The sequence below is a fragment of the Pantherophis guttatus genome, chromosome 4, assembly GCF_059756535.1.
Source record: "Pantherophis guttatus breed Tessera chromosome 4, ASM5975653v1, whole genome shotgun sequence".
In the NCBI taxonomy this organism is placed as follows: Eukaryota; Metazoa; Chordata; class Lepidosauria; order Squamata; family Colubridae; genus Pantherophis; species Pantherophis guttatus.
The window spans coordinates 43507283-43524144 of record NC_142066.1 but is presented as its reverse complement, the minus strand read 5'-3'; the positions used below and the strand labels follow the sequence as shown (position 1 = coordinate 43524144).

The 16862-nt window shown below is 38.3% G+C and overlaps 1 protein-coding gene across 3 annotated transcripts in view; it reads right to left on the bottom strand.

The window, feature by feature from the left end:
• Nucleotides 1–2121: 2121 nt before the first annotated feature.
• ETV4 (ETS variant transcription factor 4) overlaps nucleotides 2122–16862 on the bottom strand; it is a 39302-nt gene continuing 24561 nt past the window's right edge. For all 3 annotated transcript variants that reach the window (XM_034415429.3, XM_034415427.3, XM_034415430.3), the window contains exons 8-13: nucleotides 15454–15704; nucleotides 11705–11779; nucleotides 10450–10518; nucleotides 8702–8865; nucleotides 7710–7811; nucleotides 2122–6142 (exon numbers count right to left, since the gene is read on the bottom strand). In XM_034415429.3, coding sequence (XP_034271320.1) covers nucleotides 5927–6142; nucleotides 7710–7811; nucleotides 8702–8865; nucleotides 10450–10518; nucleotides 11705–11779; nucleotides 15454–15704 — 877 coding nt within the window. In that variant the 3' untranslated portion in view covers nucleotides 2122–5926. The remainder of the gene's footprint in view (nucleotides 6143–7709; nucleotides 7812–8701; nucleotides 8866–10449; nucleotides 10519–11704; nucleotides 11780–15453; nucleotides 15705–16862) is intronic.

Sequence of the window (16862 nt, the reverse complement as noted above, 5' to 3'; positions counted from 1 at the left end):
ATATTTGAGGAAACAGTGAAAACAGAGGATGTGAAAACGGGTTAGACAGAGGGAATGAATGCGAAGCAGGGATTATGACAGTAGTTTCATAAAACTACGATATAGGAGACTTATGCACGAAGTGGAAGTTTGAAAATGCGTCCAGTTTCCAGGCTAGAGTTATAGTCCTGGATCGGTTACTCTCTCTCAGTCCAACTCACCTCACAGGGTTGTTGTTGTAAGGAAAATAGGAGGAGAAAGGAGCATTATGTATGTTCACCACCTTGAGACATTTATAAAAATAATTGATGGGGAGGGAGAAGAGAACAGGAGGGATGGATAACTTCAAATTGTGGGCGAACATCCTAATAGAGCTGTAATTAAGACATGGATTTTTCTTCAGATTTAAAACAAAAACAGATCATAAGGGAGAACCATGAAACACACTTCCCAAAACAATGCTTTTTGTATTGGTGAATATGTGTACTTGCTCAACTTGAGCTAATTTATATCAAAAAATGGTGATTTTCAGTTAACATAAAAACAAGCATTAAGCATAATGAGTTTTACTTGCAGGAACATTTAACATTTCGATATCTTTGAGTTAGAATTTATTTCCTTTATGTCTTACATTGAATATTCTGCTCTGTTGCCTAAGTAGATATCAACAGTGCTAACAGAATATGAGGGTTGCATAGAGCAGAGGTTCTCAAGCATTTTAGTCCCAGAACCCTTTTATAATCTTAAAAATCAGGATCCCAAAGAGCTTTGTTTAGGTGGGTTATATCTATTGATAATTTATGAATTAAAACATAGACATTTCAAAATATTTGTCTTCATTGACCCCATGAAAGGCGCTCTGAACTCCCAGGAGTTCGCAGACCACACTTTGAGAACCATTGGTATTAAAAAAAAAACTATTCATCACAAAATGGGCACCAAACTGTCCATTTTAATTCCAAGAGCCAATTATTATATTGATTTCACAGCCTTTCCATTTTGCAATCTTCCAGGAATGCTGGAGTACAATTTCCCTGTTTTCCAATCAGCAAGTAAATTGTCTGCATTGACAGGATTTGGAAGAATCATAATCTGCCACATTTCAAGGGAAGGGTTAGATTTCATTCTCTTTTCCTTTCTTTAATTTGAGTTATCAATTGTATTTATTTGCTATAAAGATGCTTCAATGATTTTAAAATGCTGAACAGCAAAAGAAAAGCAAGTTAAACTTTCAAAAATATAAAAAAATGGGTTGATATTTTTATAATCAATTTAAGTCATATTTAAAAATCCCTCAAATTGAGTTCTTTGCTACCCACATCCATACACTAATACGTGTACAAAATATTGTTAAAAGAACCTCTGTCACTCGTAAGAAATCAATCTTCTCTGAAATTTTTTTTATGGGAAAGCAATCCATAATGCCAAATTCTAAGTTTTTAAACAATAAAGTTAAAGCCATTCCATAGCATCAGATGGGAATAAATATCACAAAATATTCCATATGGTACCCATTTGGGTTAATAAACGCATAAGCAGTAAATGAAAATTAAGGCCACCCACAGAAAGTAAAATGCAAAATCATGTAATAATTAATATTCTACACATTCCAGATCAATTCTGTAAATTACTTATTCGTTGGAAAAAATGTTTGCCATTTCCTGATACCGCCCCAGATTAAATTATCTGATGGAACTATTCAAAATAAATTATAAGATTTCCAAAGACTCTGTATTTCTATCTTCTTCCAATAAACAGATAAGGAATTCAAAATGCTTCCAAGCAAGGCATCTGCATTTATATTGATATATCTCACAAAAGCCAAAGAAAAGTCATGTAGCTAAGGATCAATGTCCACCACATATGCTTTCAAGGTCCTGTAGTGATTTAGACTACTTTTTGCTGTAAACCAGAGGAGGAAAAACCATCTTAAAAGTTCTAGGAATTTTCAGAACATCTGTTTAAGATCTGAGAAACTCCAGGGAGGCAATCAACTCTGTCCTCAGGATTTCAAAACACAGTCATATGAATCTTTTAAAAAAAAGTTAGAGAGAAGGTTGTAAATCTACTAAATTTATTATCCCAGGAAACTCTGGGTTCATTGAACTTGGTGTGCACACCAATTAACATGCAAGACAGAAATATCTTTAAAATCTTTATTCTGCAGAAGAGGGCACTTGTTATTAAAATTTCCAAAGGATTTCTTCTACGGCAGTGGATTTTAAAAGGTTATAATTAGAAATATCACGACTCCATTAACAATTACAGTTTCATTGGCAAACATAATTAAAATACATTCCAAAAATTGTTGGCACTATTGGTCAAAATGTGGGCACTGTTGTTGCTAGGGAAATATGAACTGGTAGATTGATGGCCCATCCATTGCTAGCACAGATAATGCCTGCCTCATTTCATTCTATGAGGGAAATTTCTAAGGCTTTCTACAGTCCAAACTTGTATTGCTTGTAACTTTCTTTGGCAAGATATGCTGTTTTCATAACAGATCCTTTATTTTACATCCCTCTCCACATTCCATCTAATTCAGGAGATCTCTAAAGCCCAGATACAAACCATACAAATGGAAGACTTTAGCTAGACTTGGAGCTGTTGCAAATAATAGCCTTCCTGATGAGGAAAGGGTGAAAAAGATATTTCAGAAATCTCTGAAAAAATAACCCAAATAAATGGTCCACATAAATAATACAAAGGAATTTTTAAACATGGTTAAAGCACATAAATGAGAAAATTCTGTAAATGATTATATTGTTGGCTAAAAATGTTTAATTGCCTCCTAAGCCTCTTTTTTTTTTTGCTATATAAGACAATTTAGTATCAACATCTTGTTTTTATGTGATGGCAACTTGATACTGCAGCTATATTTATAGTTAGCAGTCTGCTGAAATGAAATATGTTTCTGTTTGCTTCAATGCACTAATTAGTAACTTCTTGGCCAATGCAAATAAATTGTTCTGAGTTCCAGCAAGACAAAAAAAATCAAATATTAACTCTGTATACATTCTATATCCTGTTGCTCACAATAAGTGCTATAAAACAAGTCTAAATTCCTGTTAGCTATGAGAGAGAAGTAACAGATATAGGTCTTAGGCTCCCTGGGCCAAAAAGATGTTCCCCTCCAATTAAAAATGTATGTCTTGAATCACAACTGCAGAAACAATATAGATACTAATATAGTCCTAAATTCTAGGGCTTTCAGATCTTTGCAGGGCATAGGATGGGCTGGAGAGAAGTCCACATGGAAATGTGGGGCTGATAGTTTTGAAAAATCAATCTCACTGCCACCTTTTTACAGTAACTAAATAACTCCACCACCACCACCACACTTCCACATCTTCCACACTTCCTGGAATTTTGTGAAACAAGGCAGATTGGTCCAGGCCATCTTTATTCTGAAGTCAAGCTGACACTTAGATGGAAAAATGATTTATATCCAGGAATATCCTGTCTTCCTGTGGTTTTCCCTGTCTCGGGTTCACATAAGAATATTAGTGTACATAATTAGAGAGGAAATAATATAGAATATAAAGTCTTCTTCAAATATATTGACTTTATCTGCTGGAAATTTGAAATAATTAAATTGAGCTTTAGCTCTAGTTCATAGATGACACAGAAATAAAGGAAAATTAAAAGCTAGAGTCACTTCATGTACCATCAGGGCCATCAAGTAATTTAAAAACCTCATGGAAGCACTTTTTGACTTTCACACACCAAAACAATTCATAACCTTGGTTTTTAGGCCTAAACATACATAAACCCAATATCATGGACAGAAATCATTCTAAAAAAAAAATCAGATCTGAATATTCAGCTGCATGCACAAAAAAATATATAATAATCTATAGTAAATGGGGCATACTAAAAGCTGAGGGCATCATCTTGAATTCTTACAAAACGAAATTTGACTGAAGGTGGCTTTTCAGGACAAAAATCTTGGAAATGTTCAGAGAGCCTACAACAACTTTTCACTTAAAATTCATTTCCAGGAAGGATAAGGGACAAGCTGCTGACCATATGGATACTTCTGAGAGAGAGAGAGAGCAAGCTCTACTTTCTTGATAGAGACTGGAATTTATATCCTTGTAGAATTATTCAGGCATAAGAGATTCCAATGGGACTTCTTCCAAGTCTGCCCAGTTCAATGCTCATTCTTGGGTGACACAAGTATTGAAGCAGGCAGCAGGTGCTCTTGATTACATGCACATCAACAGTAGTTTTGCACATGATCTTTCTAAATTTCACAATCGTAAAAAGGCATCATTTTCCCAACATTAATGATCAAATTTATTCATTCTACGTTGTCATGAGATAGTTTGTTTAGTTTTGAATTTGCATTTCTTATGACCCCCATCACTGTGATTAGTAACTCATTCTCCACTTACAGTTTATGCAAATCATGGTTAAATAAAGCTTAGCACATGACACCAAGCATCAGTTGAGCAAAAGGCATCAATATTAACATGTGTTGGAAGCCATCAGACAAAGATGGACGTGCCAGAATTGAAATGCAAAGCAAATTCAAGAAAATAAATTTGCAGGGAGGGCTCAAGAAAACCTAGTTGCATGTAAGGCTTACATACTTCCTGTCTCAGTGGATACTCTGCATGAACTAATCATTAGGCACAATAAGGCATAGTACCTAGGGCCTAGGAATAGGTTAAGCTGCAGCAATTGTTTTATGATTCTTGCAGGACATTAAAAGTGTAATTCTTTGCCAACTCTTCTTTCTTGAGCATTTGGCATCATGATGGGTAAGCTTACTGTCTCTGTTGCATATTATCATTTATCCTCTGCAAAGGAGTCTACAATCCATCATCCAGCTGCCAAGAAATTATTTTGAGTTTGGAGTATACATATTCCATCTGCCCCAAGCAAGGAAAAACTCCATTTAAAACCAGAGAGACCTTGTCTTTCCCTTGTTTAGGGAATTTAGTTTGTTGAACTAAGATATCCCCTAAAATAAAAAGACAAATATACAAAGCATTTTACAATCTTTATCTTATTTGTCCTCACAACATCCCTGTGAGGTAGGTTGCCCCTCCTTGAGAATTGCCTCACATTCATTCAAGGAGTCTATGACTAAGGCAGGATTTGAACCCAAATCCCAACTTTGCTCTCAAAGTGGCAGACCCCGCTGCTTTTCTTTCAAGGCCCCATTCTATGTACTAAGAGGGAAAATCTCCCTTTTATCGACCCTGTAATCCCTTAATTCGGGATAGAGTCAGGGCAACTGGATGGAGCTGAGCATTTACTGGCCGGATGCCCTTCTTGATGCCATGCAGAGTTCACAGCAGATATTTTTTCTTTACACCCTAGGAGAGAAATAACGTATTTTTTGGACTATAAGACGTACCGGTGTATAAGACGCACCAAGATTTTGAAGAGGTAAGTAAGAAAAAAAAAGTTTTTTCCCTCCCCGGCCCCCAGGAGCACTCTGCAGACCTCCCAAACCCTCTCTGTACCTGATTTTTTGCCATTTTTTTTGGAAAATGGGGTGCGCAGAGGGTTTGGGAGGCCTGCAAATGGGGGTTGGGGGAGGGCAAAAACACAGTTTTTGCGAAAAACTGGCACGTTTTTGCCCTCCCCAGCCCCCAGGAACACTCTGCAGGCCTCCCAAACCTTCTGCGCATCCCGTTTTTGCAAAAAAATGGGCCCATTTTTCACAAAAATGGGATGAGCGGGGCGGGACTTCAGGAGGCCAAAAATGGCTGTATTCGATGTATAAGACGCACCAACATTTCCACCCTATTTTAGGGGGGGAAAAGTGCATCTTATACTCCGAAAAATATGGTATCTGCCGCTATCTAGGATTGAACTCTCAAACCTTGAGAAATATCTTTTATATATATATATATATATATTTATGTATAAATATATACAGATACACACACACACAACTCTCCCAGACGTGATTTGTCCATTCTACTGTTGGCTAGTATGTGCAGCTTTTCCCATAAAGCTGGGCACCTCCCAGATCTGGAAGGTAAGCAGCATTTTCATCCAAGTGTGACAAAGGGACTGTGTCTTCTTCGCTGATATGCCACTCCAATTCAGCTTTCAGAGATGGACGCTGATTGTCAGGAAAAGCAAGGGAGAACAGCACTTCAGGCTCACAGACAAACTTGTACACGTAACGCTCACCAGCCACCTATGTCACAGAAGGGAGAAAAACACAAGCACTACAGCAGCTGTTCTGTTCTTGGCAAACCCTTCCCCCCCCAACCCCCCTCGCACACAGATGTCCCCAGAAGTGACAAGTATCTTATGTTGCTTCTTTGTTCGACCTCTATTCTGCTATTTCCCAGAAGCTTAATTTGGCTTCATAGCAAACCAGGTGTTTTCCAAAAAAGTGGCATAAAGTCCTGGGAAGAAATACTGGAAGTGCACATTTAAAATATGTGTTTTTTACTTTAACTTAATGTCTGCATTTTACACGGCCTGTAAGCAATTCCAATAAAAAAAAAAAAATCCCAATTCTGAAATTCTTGATTAAAACAGAAGAAAAGCACATAAACTATTTATGTTCATAAAATAACATACTGTATAAAGACTGTGAATATATATGAGTCCTGGTGGCGCAGCAAACTAAAGCACTGTTATTAATATCAGCTGCCTGCAATTACTGCAAGTTCAAATCTTACCAGGCTCAAGGTTGACTCAGCCTTCCATCCTTTCTAAGGTAGGTAAAATGAGGACCCAGATTTTGGGGGCAATAAGCTGACTTTGTATAAATATACAAAAGTATGAAGGCTATTGCTTAACCCATTGTAAGCCGCCCTGAGACTCCGGAGAAGGGCAGCATATAAATCAAATTATAGTCAATTCAATCAAAATCAAAATATGCATGAATTGGAGGTTTCAACATACTAGGCATAAAGCCAACAGGATTACCTCAGTCCAATCACAGTTTCCCAGCCCTAGGAAGAAAGCAATGGTAAACCAGTTCTGAAATCTCACCAGGAAAACTGTAGCAATTTATACAGGTTGTTCTAAGAATCAATATTGATTTGAAGTGTGTGTGCACACACACACTCAAAATGTAATATAATATGCAGATCATAACTTTGCTGTCAGCATTTGTAATAATTAAAAAAACAATCAAGATGGGAAGATGCTCAACCAGAGTTTTTTTAAAGGTAGATTTATAACCCTCATGAAAAAGATTTTTTTTAATGGAATAAAATCCAAGAGCATCAAGTGCTCAACAAGATTATTAAAACAAACACTCCAATATAAAAAAGGAAAATGCTTCAATACATCTTCCTATACCCTTGAGACAATTATTCTGTTTAGATTGAGCCCGAGTTCATGGTGCTGCTTGAGACAGATCTCTTGACCTCCCTACAAACCAAGACCTAGTCCTAATCTGATTATTACTAAAGTGTTAGAATTTTGCATTGTTGGTGGCCCTTCCCTTCAAATTTATGCCAATTTAGATTGTAAAATGTGCCATTCCCACTTTCTCTTGTATTTTTAATCTGATAACCAATGTTATTCTCTTGGCACAAAATATGTAGCCCTATCCAAAGAATTGAATAAAAACAATGAATAGATATTTAAACTAAGATCATCTGTGTTCAAAATGCCCCAACTAGAAATTGTTAATGAAAGATTAACAATTGAACAATGAACAATTCTGGCAGTTTATTGACAGATGAGTGCCCACCTTCCCAAATTTAAATGGCATGTGCCAAGCATTCAAACTCCAGACCAACCTTTTGCATAATGCCTTTTTCATAATAGTAACGAAGGGAGCGACTCAACTTGTCATAATTCATAGCTGGACGATTCTTCTGAATGCCCCAAAGTCGTGCCACCTGCAGGGCCAATTGAGAGTGAGATCACATTTACATGCAAAGAAACTGGGACCAAGTCTTAGAGAGACAAACCAAAACTTTCTATTCACATTCGGGCAATTTCTCTTAAAAATCCAAATGACAATTGATAGACAATTCTGTGCACATTACTTCCAGTACATCTATATACTTTCCCCAATATTAGCACTTTTGTCTATGGAGATTCTCAATAATCCAGGTCATGGTTGTCCCAAAGGTGTTTTTTTTTTCAAAAGGCAGATGGATTTTTTTGGTATTTTCTTTGAAAACATTTCACTTCTCATCCAAGAAGTTTCTAGAAGCAAAATGTTTTCAAAATAAATCCAGTTGCTTTTTAGGGGGGAAAAAAACTTTGGGATTAGCAGTTTTTGTAAGTAAACTTCTCCAATATAATGATTTTTTTGGCTATGTACTTTGAACTCATGTATAGGTTTGAGTTGCAACTGAAGTAGCAACTTGAAAAAACATAACACAACTGGCTTCATGTTTGTATATAAGCTTGCGAAGAACATTTGCATTAAGGAGTTAAGTAAACAAATCTACTTTTCAGTTCATAACACCCTCCTCTTTCCAACAACTGCATTTTTGCGAGGCTCCAAAGTTGGTTTGTTCAATTAGAAAGTTAGATATGTGCAACTTTTTCGGAGCCTATGCCCATATGTGTCCGTTGACCTGATATTGCAATCAGAAAATAAAACTGTACTCTTTTTCCATCACAGTATAGTTTGACAATTTTAGGAGGACAGTTCCTGCCATGCTCAATATTCCAAGGTCAGATATGGTTTTAACTAGGTCCTGTAATCCACAATCAGTGAAGTATAATATAAGATGGTTTTCGGTTTTTTTTAAAAAAAAGTAACAAAAAATCTGACCTCTTCTGGTTCAATGAGTTTGAATTCCATTCCTCGACCTGTCCAGGCAATAAAATGGGAATTGTTTGGATCATCCAGCAAAGCTACCAGGAACTGCCAAAGCTGCAGAGACCCACGCCGTTGATAAGGTGGGCCCTCACGATATCCTTCTTGCTTAATATCCCCTATTAAGGGCAACATATACAAGTACAACAAAAGGGAAGAAAGAAACTGATTTTAAAAAAACCCTGCATTTTCTGCAGAAAATTCACAGGGAGGACCAATGCCATATCCTGAAATCAAACTTCTACATTTTGCTTCCCCTACAGGCAAAAAAACAAAGGGAATCTATTGTATCTACCAGCCTTTTGCTCTCCAGGATGACTGAGATGACAGTTCCCAGATTTCCTAACAAATCTGGCCAGTGAATGGTTGGAAATCTGGAAATTACAATCCCAATTAATTTGGGGAGGCTGTTATATTTCAAAGTATTTCTCCTTTATTATCACACCATCTGTGAGGAAACTTAAATGGAATTATTAATAGGCATGTTGATAAAGATATAGAGCAAACTGGCAGCCTGAGGGCTGGATGCGTCATGCACAGGCCATGCCCACCCCAGCTCCATGAATGAGGAAAACGTTGTAAAATGTCACATGACAGCAACATGACGTGGTGAGTTTCGCATCCGTGATATAGAGGCAGTGAGAAGCAAGAGGGAAATATCAGCAAGTGAACCCCCAAATTTTCAAAGATACAAAAACAAATGTAGTGTTAGCCCTGGAATCATTTTAACTTGGAATCGCCACAGCGGTGGATGAGCAAGCTGTGGAAATGGGAAGGGTGGTGGTGGAGACAGTGTGGGGTGTATAACCGTAACATTTTTCCCCTGGGAGGCAAGGATGTTCAGCCTGCACCTGGGGAGGCATGACTGGGAGTCAACTACAGTTGGGACAGTGACCTGATTGGACCATATGACACCCATGTGGATGCAGGGGAAGGAACTTTTGACTTTACTTTGGGTGGAGAAAACCCGAGGGCTTCAGATTCGGGTTTTCCCAGATGTGCCAATATGACATCTCTAATAAAATTCAAGCTTTGAGGAAAATGGAGTTTTGATTTCGTTGGGGGTGTTACTTGGAACCCTGACACATAGATTGTAAAGTTGATATTTACAAACCTAAGTTTTTATGCTTCACAAATAGCATGAAAAAGTGGATTCCATCTTGGATACTCATTCTATGGAATGGGAGAAAATAATCCAAATATCTACCTATAACATAAGACTACATATTCCCTGGGACTAATACATGGATATTTTGTTCAAGTTCAGATTTAAAGGATAATTTCTCTAATTTGGTTGATACCAACCAAATATATAAAGCATGATGTAAGCTGACCTCCAGCCTGTGTAAACTTTGCAAAATTGGGGGTGGGGGGGTGTCTACTATAACTGAAGGAGTAATGCTTAGACCATTGGTTCTCAACATTTTTTTCACCATGGACCCCCTTTAAATATCTTTTGTGGTCACAGACCATGACCACAGACACCCAAGACAAAATTTAAATCCTAACATTTCTTCAAGCCTTCGCAGATCCCCTGCAATGACATTGCTGACCCCTAGGGGTCTGTTAAGCACAGGTTGAGAACCAGTGGCTTAAGGAAATACTACATTTATGAAAGATGTATTCTTAGTTCAAATGTTTAATTGGAAGATTGGGTAGCTTGGCTATTAAGGGAACTAAAGCCAAATGCTATTGTCTCTGACCTTCAAACCTCTCAGGAACAACACAAACATCTTCTGCAAATGGTCGCATTTGCCTCTCATAACCATAGCCTGCAAAAAAAAAAAAAAAGACACCCAAAGAACAACAGGTAACTATCAAGAATCTGATTTGCATTTCTTCTAGATATATGTAAGTCATTGACATTTAGAGATTAACTACCAAAATTCTTCCCAGGACTGATAGGATTGATCACACAATAACTGCTGCTCCTTAGGCTTTCAATTAGCCAGACTTAACCAAGTGAGACTTTCTTATCATTATAAAATCTTCCACTGTTAATGGTGTTAATTCTACTAATTATTCTCCAAGAAGTTAAGATAGCTGTATATTCAGTAGGTGTGCTTTTTTATTTTCATTGTTTAGTTGTGGGTGGGGAGGTGATGCTTTATAGATACTATGGCTGAAACCAGACTGGGGAGAATTGTCTCTTTCCTAAAAGTATGAATTTGCCTCTTATAACACATATCCCAAGTCCATTTTGATATTGTTCATTCTAACTAGCAATAAGTCAAAAAGTTGATAAGTCAGAATCTCTTCAAAATGAATGTCTACCTACAAGTCAGCATTGGCCCTGAATACACTTGAATATAATTGATGCAACCCTCTTGTGTGAATATTTACACCTTCTTAGATAAAGTCTGAAGGAAACCCAATGCTAAGAATAATGTGGTTCATGTATTCTTGTAACTGATTGTTTAGGTGCTTGTTTTGCATCCTAGGACTGAGTCTTAGAATCAGATGCAAATTCAAGCCCTTTTATGAACCCTTCAGGGTGGAACTCTTTTAGACTGACTTGCCTCTGCTGTACCTTCTACTTGTTTGTTGTGGGATAAAAGGAAGGCTTAAGCCTATAAAATCGCTTCTTCCTGCACTCTACAGATTTTTCTATGCAAATAATCAAAGCAGTATCTGCTAAGAATCTTACAAGAATCTTACAAGTTCAGAGCATTTTTGCTGTAAAAAATACTGGACTTTTTTCTAGAAAATAATACAAGCTGGAACTTGTGCCCATTGTCCAGTCAGGCATCCAAATCTATTCCCAGAGTAGATCCACAGCAAATTATAATTGGTCACATGGTCAGTCAGATGTTTATACTGGATTTGGCATTTTATCCACTTATCAGATCCTTCCTTAGGACCTGGAATAGGCTGGTGCTGTTGTTGATTATTATTATCACCACCTTAGAGAGAAAATTGTATCAAATTTACCAGGAACCCCAAGATTATTTTTCTCACCTAATATGCCTTCAGAACTGGAACAACTTGGTAATCCTTCTGCATTCATATACATTGAATGGCAACTTGCCACATCTGTAACTCAAACAAAAAAAGTAGCATGGAATAAATATGATTTGCTGGCCTTGTTTCAGATGTATAGCTATTGAAGGTGCCAATGCCATTATTGGATACCATTTTTGGGAAACAAATGGGACATGAATTAAACCCAAAATGAATTAATTTGGGGGATGTTCTTGTTGGAACTCACTTCCATCAACATTTTTATACTCATTAAAATATTTAAGACCAATTTTACTATGTTTTTCCTTCAGGAGACACTTTTTTTTTTTGCTCTAGCCTTTTATTTTGCAGAATTTGTTTGACATTTGTCTGATTTGAATGAATGAATATTATTAGTTTAAGTGGAGAGGAGTTTTTTAAGGAAAAAGTGGAATATAAAAATGGATTAAAATAAATTACAGTGTATGAGAGAAATACGCCATGGCTTTCTTATAAGGTCTGGAGATCTTCTGATCTTTCAATTGCCGCTGAACCATTGCTCTCAGAAACTCCACCTAAACTAGCCTGCTATAAGGGATGCTGGGAATTGTAGTTTATCAACATCTGGAGGGCCTTGGGTTATCCATACTTACAAAAACACCTTTCAATAACCAAATCCATGATTCACTGGGCACTTTTATTTTCCACCTAACAGTTTTATCTACCCATTTACACAAAGCAGAAAAAAATGAAAGCAAGTAAACACTTATTAATAATAAATAAATAAATAAATAAATAAATAAATAAATAAATAATAAACCATTATTATTAATGGGTTAAATCCTTTTTAAAAAAAATATACTGTTCAAAAAAATAAAGGGAATACAAGCAGAAGACATCTGAGATCTGAATGAATGAAATAGCCTTATTAAATACTTTGTTCTTTACATACAGTAGTTTATACACTGCTCAAACAACTAAAGGGAACACAAAACTACTGTATGTAACAAACGAAGTATTTAATAAGGCTATTTCATTCATTCAGATCTCGGATGTCTTCTGCTTGTGTTCCCTTTATTTTTTTAGCAGTGTATTTTATTAGTTTTAAAAGTAAAACAATGGACATTGCTCAAAATAATGGGTTAAATCCTGCAGAGACAGCTCTCACAGATAATGCAATCTTATTCTTTTCCTAATCGCTGACACTCTAAGAAGTTTATAGCAAGAGAAAAAGCAAGTGAGGAAAGGCATTAATGGCAGTCCCTGGGGAGATGTGGAGTTGTAAAAAAGGTTAGGAAGGTTGTGCATTTCTCCTGGATAGCCAAAGGCTTTCCTACTTCAAACGCCAGTTGGATGCTTCCCTCCCAGGTTTGCAGGTGTCATTTTCTGTACATACTCCCACTTTCTCTGGGCAGTGAGCCAAGCTTTGGCTTGTGTTACCAGCCTGCCGGCTGATTTCAGTTGCACCACTAGGAGAGCACAAGCAGTGAAACCCAACACTCCTTATCCGGAACCCAGTTCCTGTGCATCCATTTTGTGAATGAAATTCCTTTCCATTCCAGCCAGCCACAGAGACAGGCTTTGGATCCAAACCAGCAAGAAGGTAGAGACTCAAGGTTATGCAATGCCTTGCCAGCCCTGGGGGACAGAATAGTTTTTCCTCTTTCTCTCCAAACATTTAAAGGTCAGGGAATCCATTAAAATCTCTCTTATATAGGCAAGGGTGGTAGTAAAAGAAAAGAAAAAGGAACATGCTTGGAGTTTAATGGGTAAAGGGGGAAAAAAGTAACTTAAAAACATTTTAACATACAGAATTTCTCATGAGCTGGAGAAGTGTTGGCACTTTTTCCCCCTGCCAAGCCACAGGCAAGCTGGGTTGGACAATTGCCCATGAATCAAGCTCAACTCCATACAGTTTTCTCGTCCACCTTATGGAAGAGATTTCCCATTGTAATGTTTTGTTTGTTTGTTTGAACTGGTCAGTTATGCTACACACCTGGTGGTCGCCCAACCAACGGCCTGGGGCCATTGATCTCGCTCTTGTGATCTGGCGAGATCCGGCCATGAATGGCGTGAATGAGTTTTTAATGTTTTTAATTTTTAAATGTTTTTAATAGTGATTTTTTAAAAATGTATTGTGAGCCGCCCTGAGTCTTTGGAGAGGCGTGACATATAAATTGAATTAATTAAATTAAATTAACTATAACCCAATTGAACCCCACTGAGGTTTCAAGATCAGCCAATAGAATTAAGGCCCGTCTAAACTTAGTGGTTTACCCTCTGTACCACAATGGCAAGGGAACATAACACCAGAAACAAACATCCCTCTGCATGATTTTTGTTGTTTTATTTATGTATAAAACTTTTATAACAAAATCAAGTGTTTGATTTTGGGGGGCTTTTTATCAGGTCCGCCTGATTCGCCAATTGCAGCCCTTTCTGGATTGGGACTCCTTACGCACAGTCACTCAGGCGCTCATCATTTCCCGCCTGGACTACTGCAATGCTCTCTACATGGGGCTCCCCTTGAGGAGCACCCGGAGGCTCCAACTGTGCAGAATGCGGCTGCGCAGGGGATTATGGGAGCAAGAGGGCGCTCCCATGTGATGCCTCTCCTGCGCGAGCTGCATTGGCTTCCAGTGGTCTTCCGGGTGCGCTTCAAGGTGTTGGTCACCAACTTTAAAGCACTCCATGGCATCGGACCTGGGTATTTGCGAGACCACCTTCTGCCGCCAATAGCCTCCCACCGACCAGTACGCTCCCACAGAGAGGGACTCCTCAGGGTGCCATTAGCTAGGCAATGTCGGCTGGCGACCCCCAGGGGGAGGGCCTTCTCTGTGGCAGCACCTGCCCTCCTCTGGAAGATTTGCCCCTGGAGATATGAAGGATACCAGATCTCCGGGCCTTTCGCCGTGCCCTAAAAACTTTTCTTTCCATCAAGCAGGGCTGGCGTGAACCCCTCCCCCCCTTTTTAGCTCTTTTTAGCTTTTTTAGCTCTTTTTAGCTTTTTTAGTGTAAATTGGGTTTTAATTGGATTGTTTTAAATTGTGGGCCAAAGCTGTATAATTCTTTTAATTGATTTTAATTTTTGTATTGGTATGTTTTTATCCTTGGCTGTGCACCGCCCTGAGTCCAATAGGAGAAGAGTGGTATATAAATTGAATAAATAAATAAATAAATAAAAGTGTGTATGAAAGAGAATCTGAACATAATGTAAAATATATTGGGAATACACAAAAATAGTAATACTGTATGGAAGAAAAAGGTACCTTCCAGATCACTTCCCAGATACACTGTCCTCATCCCCTACCAGAATATGGGGATGGTGAGAATTGTAGACCACCGCCTTTGGCATGCCTGAGGTTGGTGGAAACTGATTTAAATGCACAATCCCAGAGTTTCTGGCTGGGTGTATCATTGGGAAATACAGTTACATACAGATATAAATCTTGTTCTATGTGCTCAGTTTTGGTATGTCCATAAGTGAAATCAACAAATGGCATCTTTCAATAGCAGCAAGGATCCAAGACTTTGGCAGGACAAGTACTGAGGCCTCCCCACTTCTTTTTCACTTTTTTGGGGGGTGGGGGATAGTATTACAAGTAATGCTAAATGCTTTGATTGTTGATCAGCATAGCTGGACCAAGCAAATTTCAGATTGTTTCTGTAGCAGGAAAAAGATAAACCTGGTCCAAAGAACTAACCCTAGTCCTAAACGCATGCAGACGCATATATGCACACTACATGCCCACTTTCTTGCACTCTACCTGTGTCAAAAGCATAGTCCATCCGCTCCTGTTTTATCACCACGCCAGTTGAATACTGGGAACTGCCTACATCTCCCAGTGTGTTCACTTGCTCATACATGGGGTCATGGAATTCCTGCTTGAAGCCCTGCGGGGGATACGGCAGACATGGGGCAGACCATGGACGTTGATAAATGGAAGAGCTGTCTGATATCAAGGCTTGAGAGGCAGAGAAGGACTGGCTGGTCTCAGCATGCAGCTGGTACAAGGAACTAGAAGGAATGCAGAAGAAGCCATACAGTTGTACAGGCAGACAAATAAAGAACAGCATTTAATCACCTGATCATCCCTTACAGTACACGATGGGGACCCAACATTCCTTTGAAAAGAGTCCAAGATCAGGAAATGGAACACTTATGCTCAACAAAGTTTACCAAAGCAAAGTGCTCTTCGGGTGTTTGAGCCTAACAATTCCCATCATCCCCTTTCAACATGCCACTTGAGCTGATGGGATCCTGTTGAACTATTAACCACAGTATCTTATTTAGTACCACCCACTGGACATGTTTAATTGGGTAAAGAGACAGCATGTTATGTAAATTGCTAAATTCAATTGAGATGGTTAGGTTCTTAGTTCTGTTTGGGCTAAACTAACTTCTCCCCCATCAGCTGTGTCATCTGAATAATGTTAGTTCTTTTGTCCAGTAGCCGCTATGGAGGAAAATTCCTAGAGGTGGGGGTTATCAAAATAGGGTTGCTGCAGGAATACCGTGTCTCTAGTTTGCTTCACTGTCGCCATCTATGATATTTGAAGCAAAGATGGAACCAGGATAGGAAGAGTGGAAAATGTCTCCATCTGTGATAGAACCAGCTCCTCACATGGATCACTGTGTATTTCATAAAGTTAAAAAATGGCAAAGAATGATGGTCTCCAAACCATATAGTAGCTTGAATTCCTATTTTACCGACCCACGGGAATGAGTATTTACAAAGTGTGTTGACTGATTCAACCAACCCTGTTGTGCCCAACAAGCACCAAATAATCAAAAAAGCCTAACCCAGGCACCAGTTGAACATAATGCTGATTAATGAAAAGGACTAGGGATAGCAGCGTTCCAATATTTCAGCGGGTTGCCACAAAGAAGAGGGAGTCAATCTATTTTCCAAAGCATCTGAAAGCAGGACGAGAAGCAATGGATGGAAATTAATCAAGGAAAGAAGCAACCTAGAATTAAGGAGAAATTTCCTGACAGTTAGAACAACTTGCCTCCAGAAGTTGTGAATGCTCCAACACTGGAAGTTTTTAAGAAGATATTGGATATCCATTTGTCTGAAATGGTATAGGGTTTCCTGCCTGAGCAGAGGGTTGGACTAGAATACCCCCAAGGTCCCTTCCAACCATGTTATTCTATTCTATTCTGCTTGAAAGA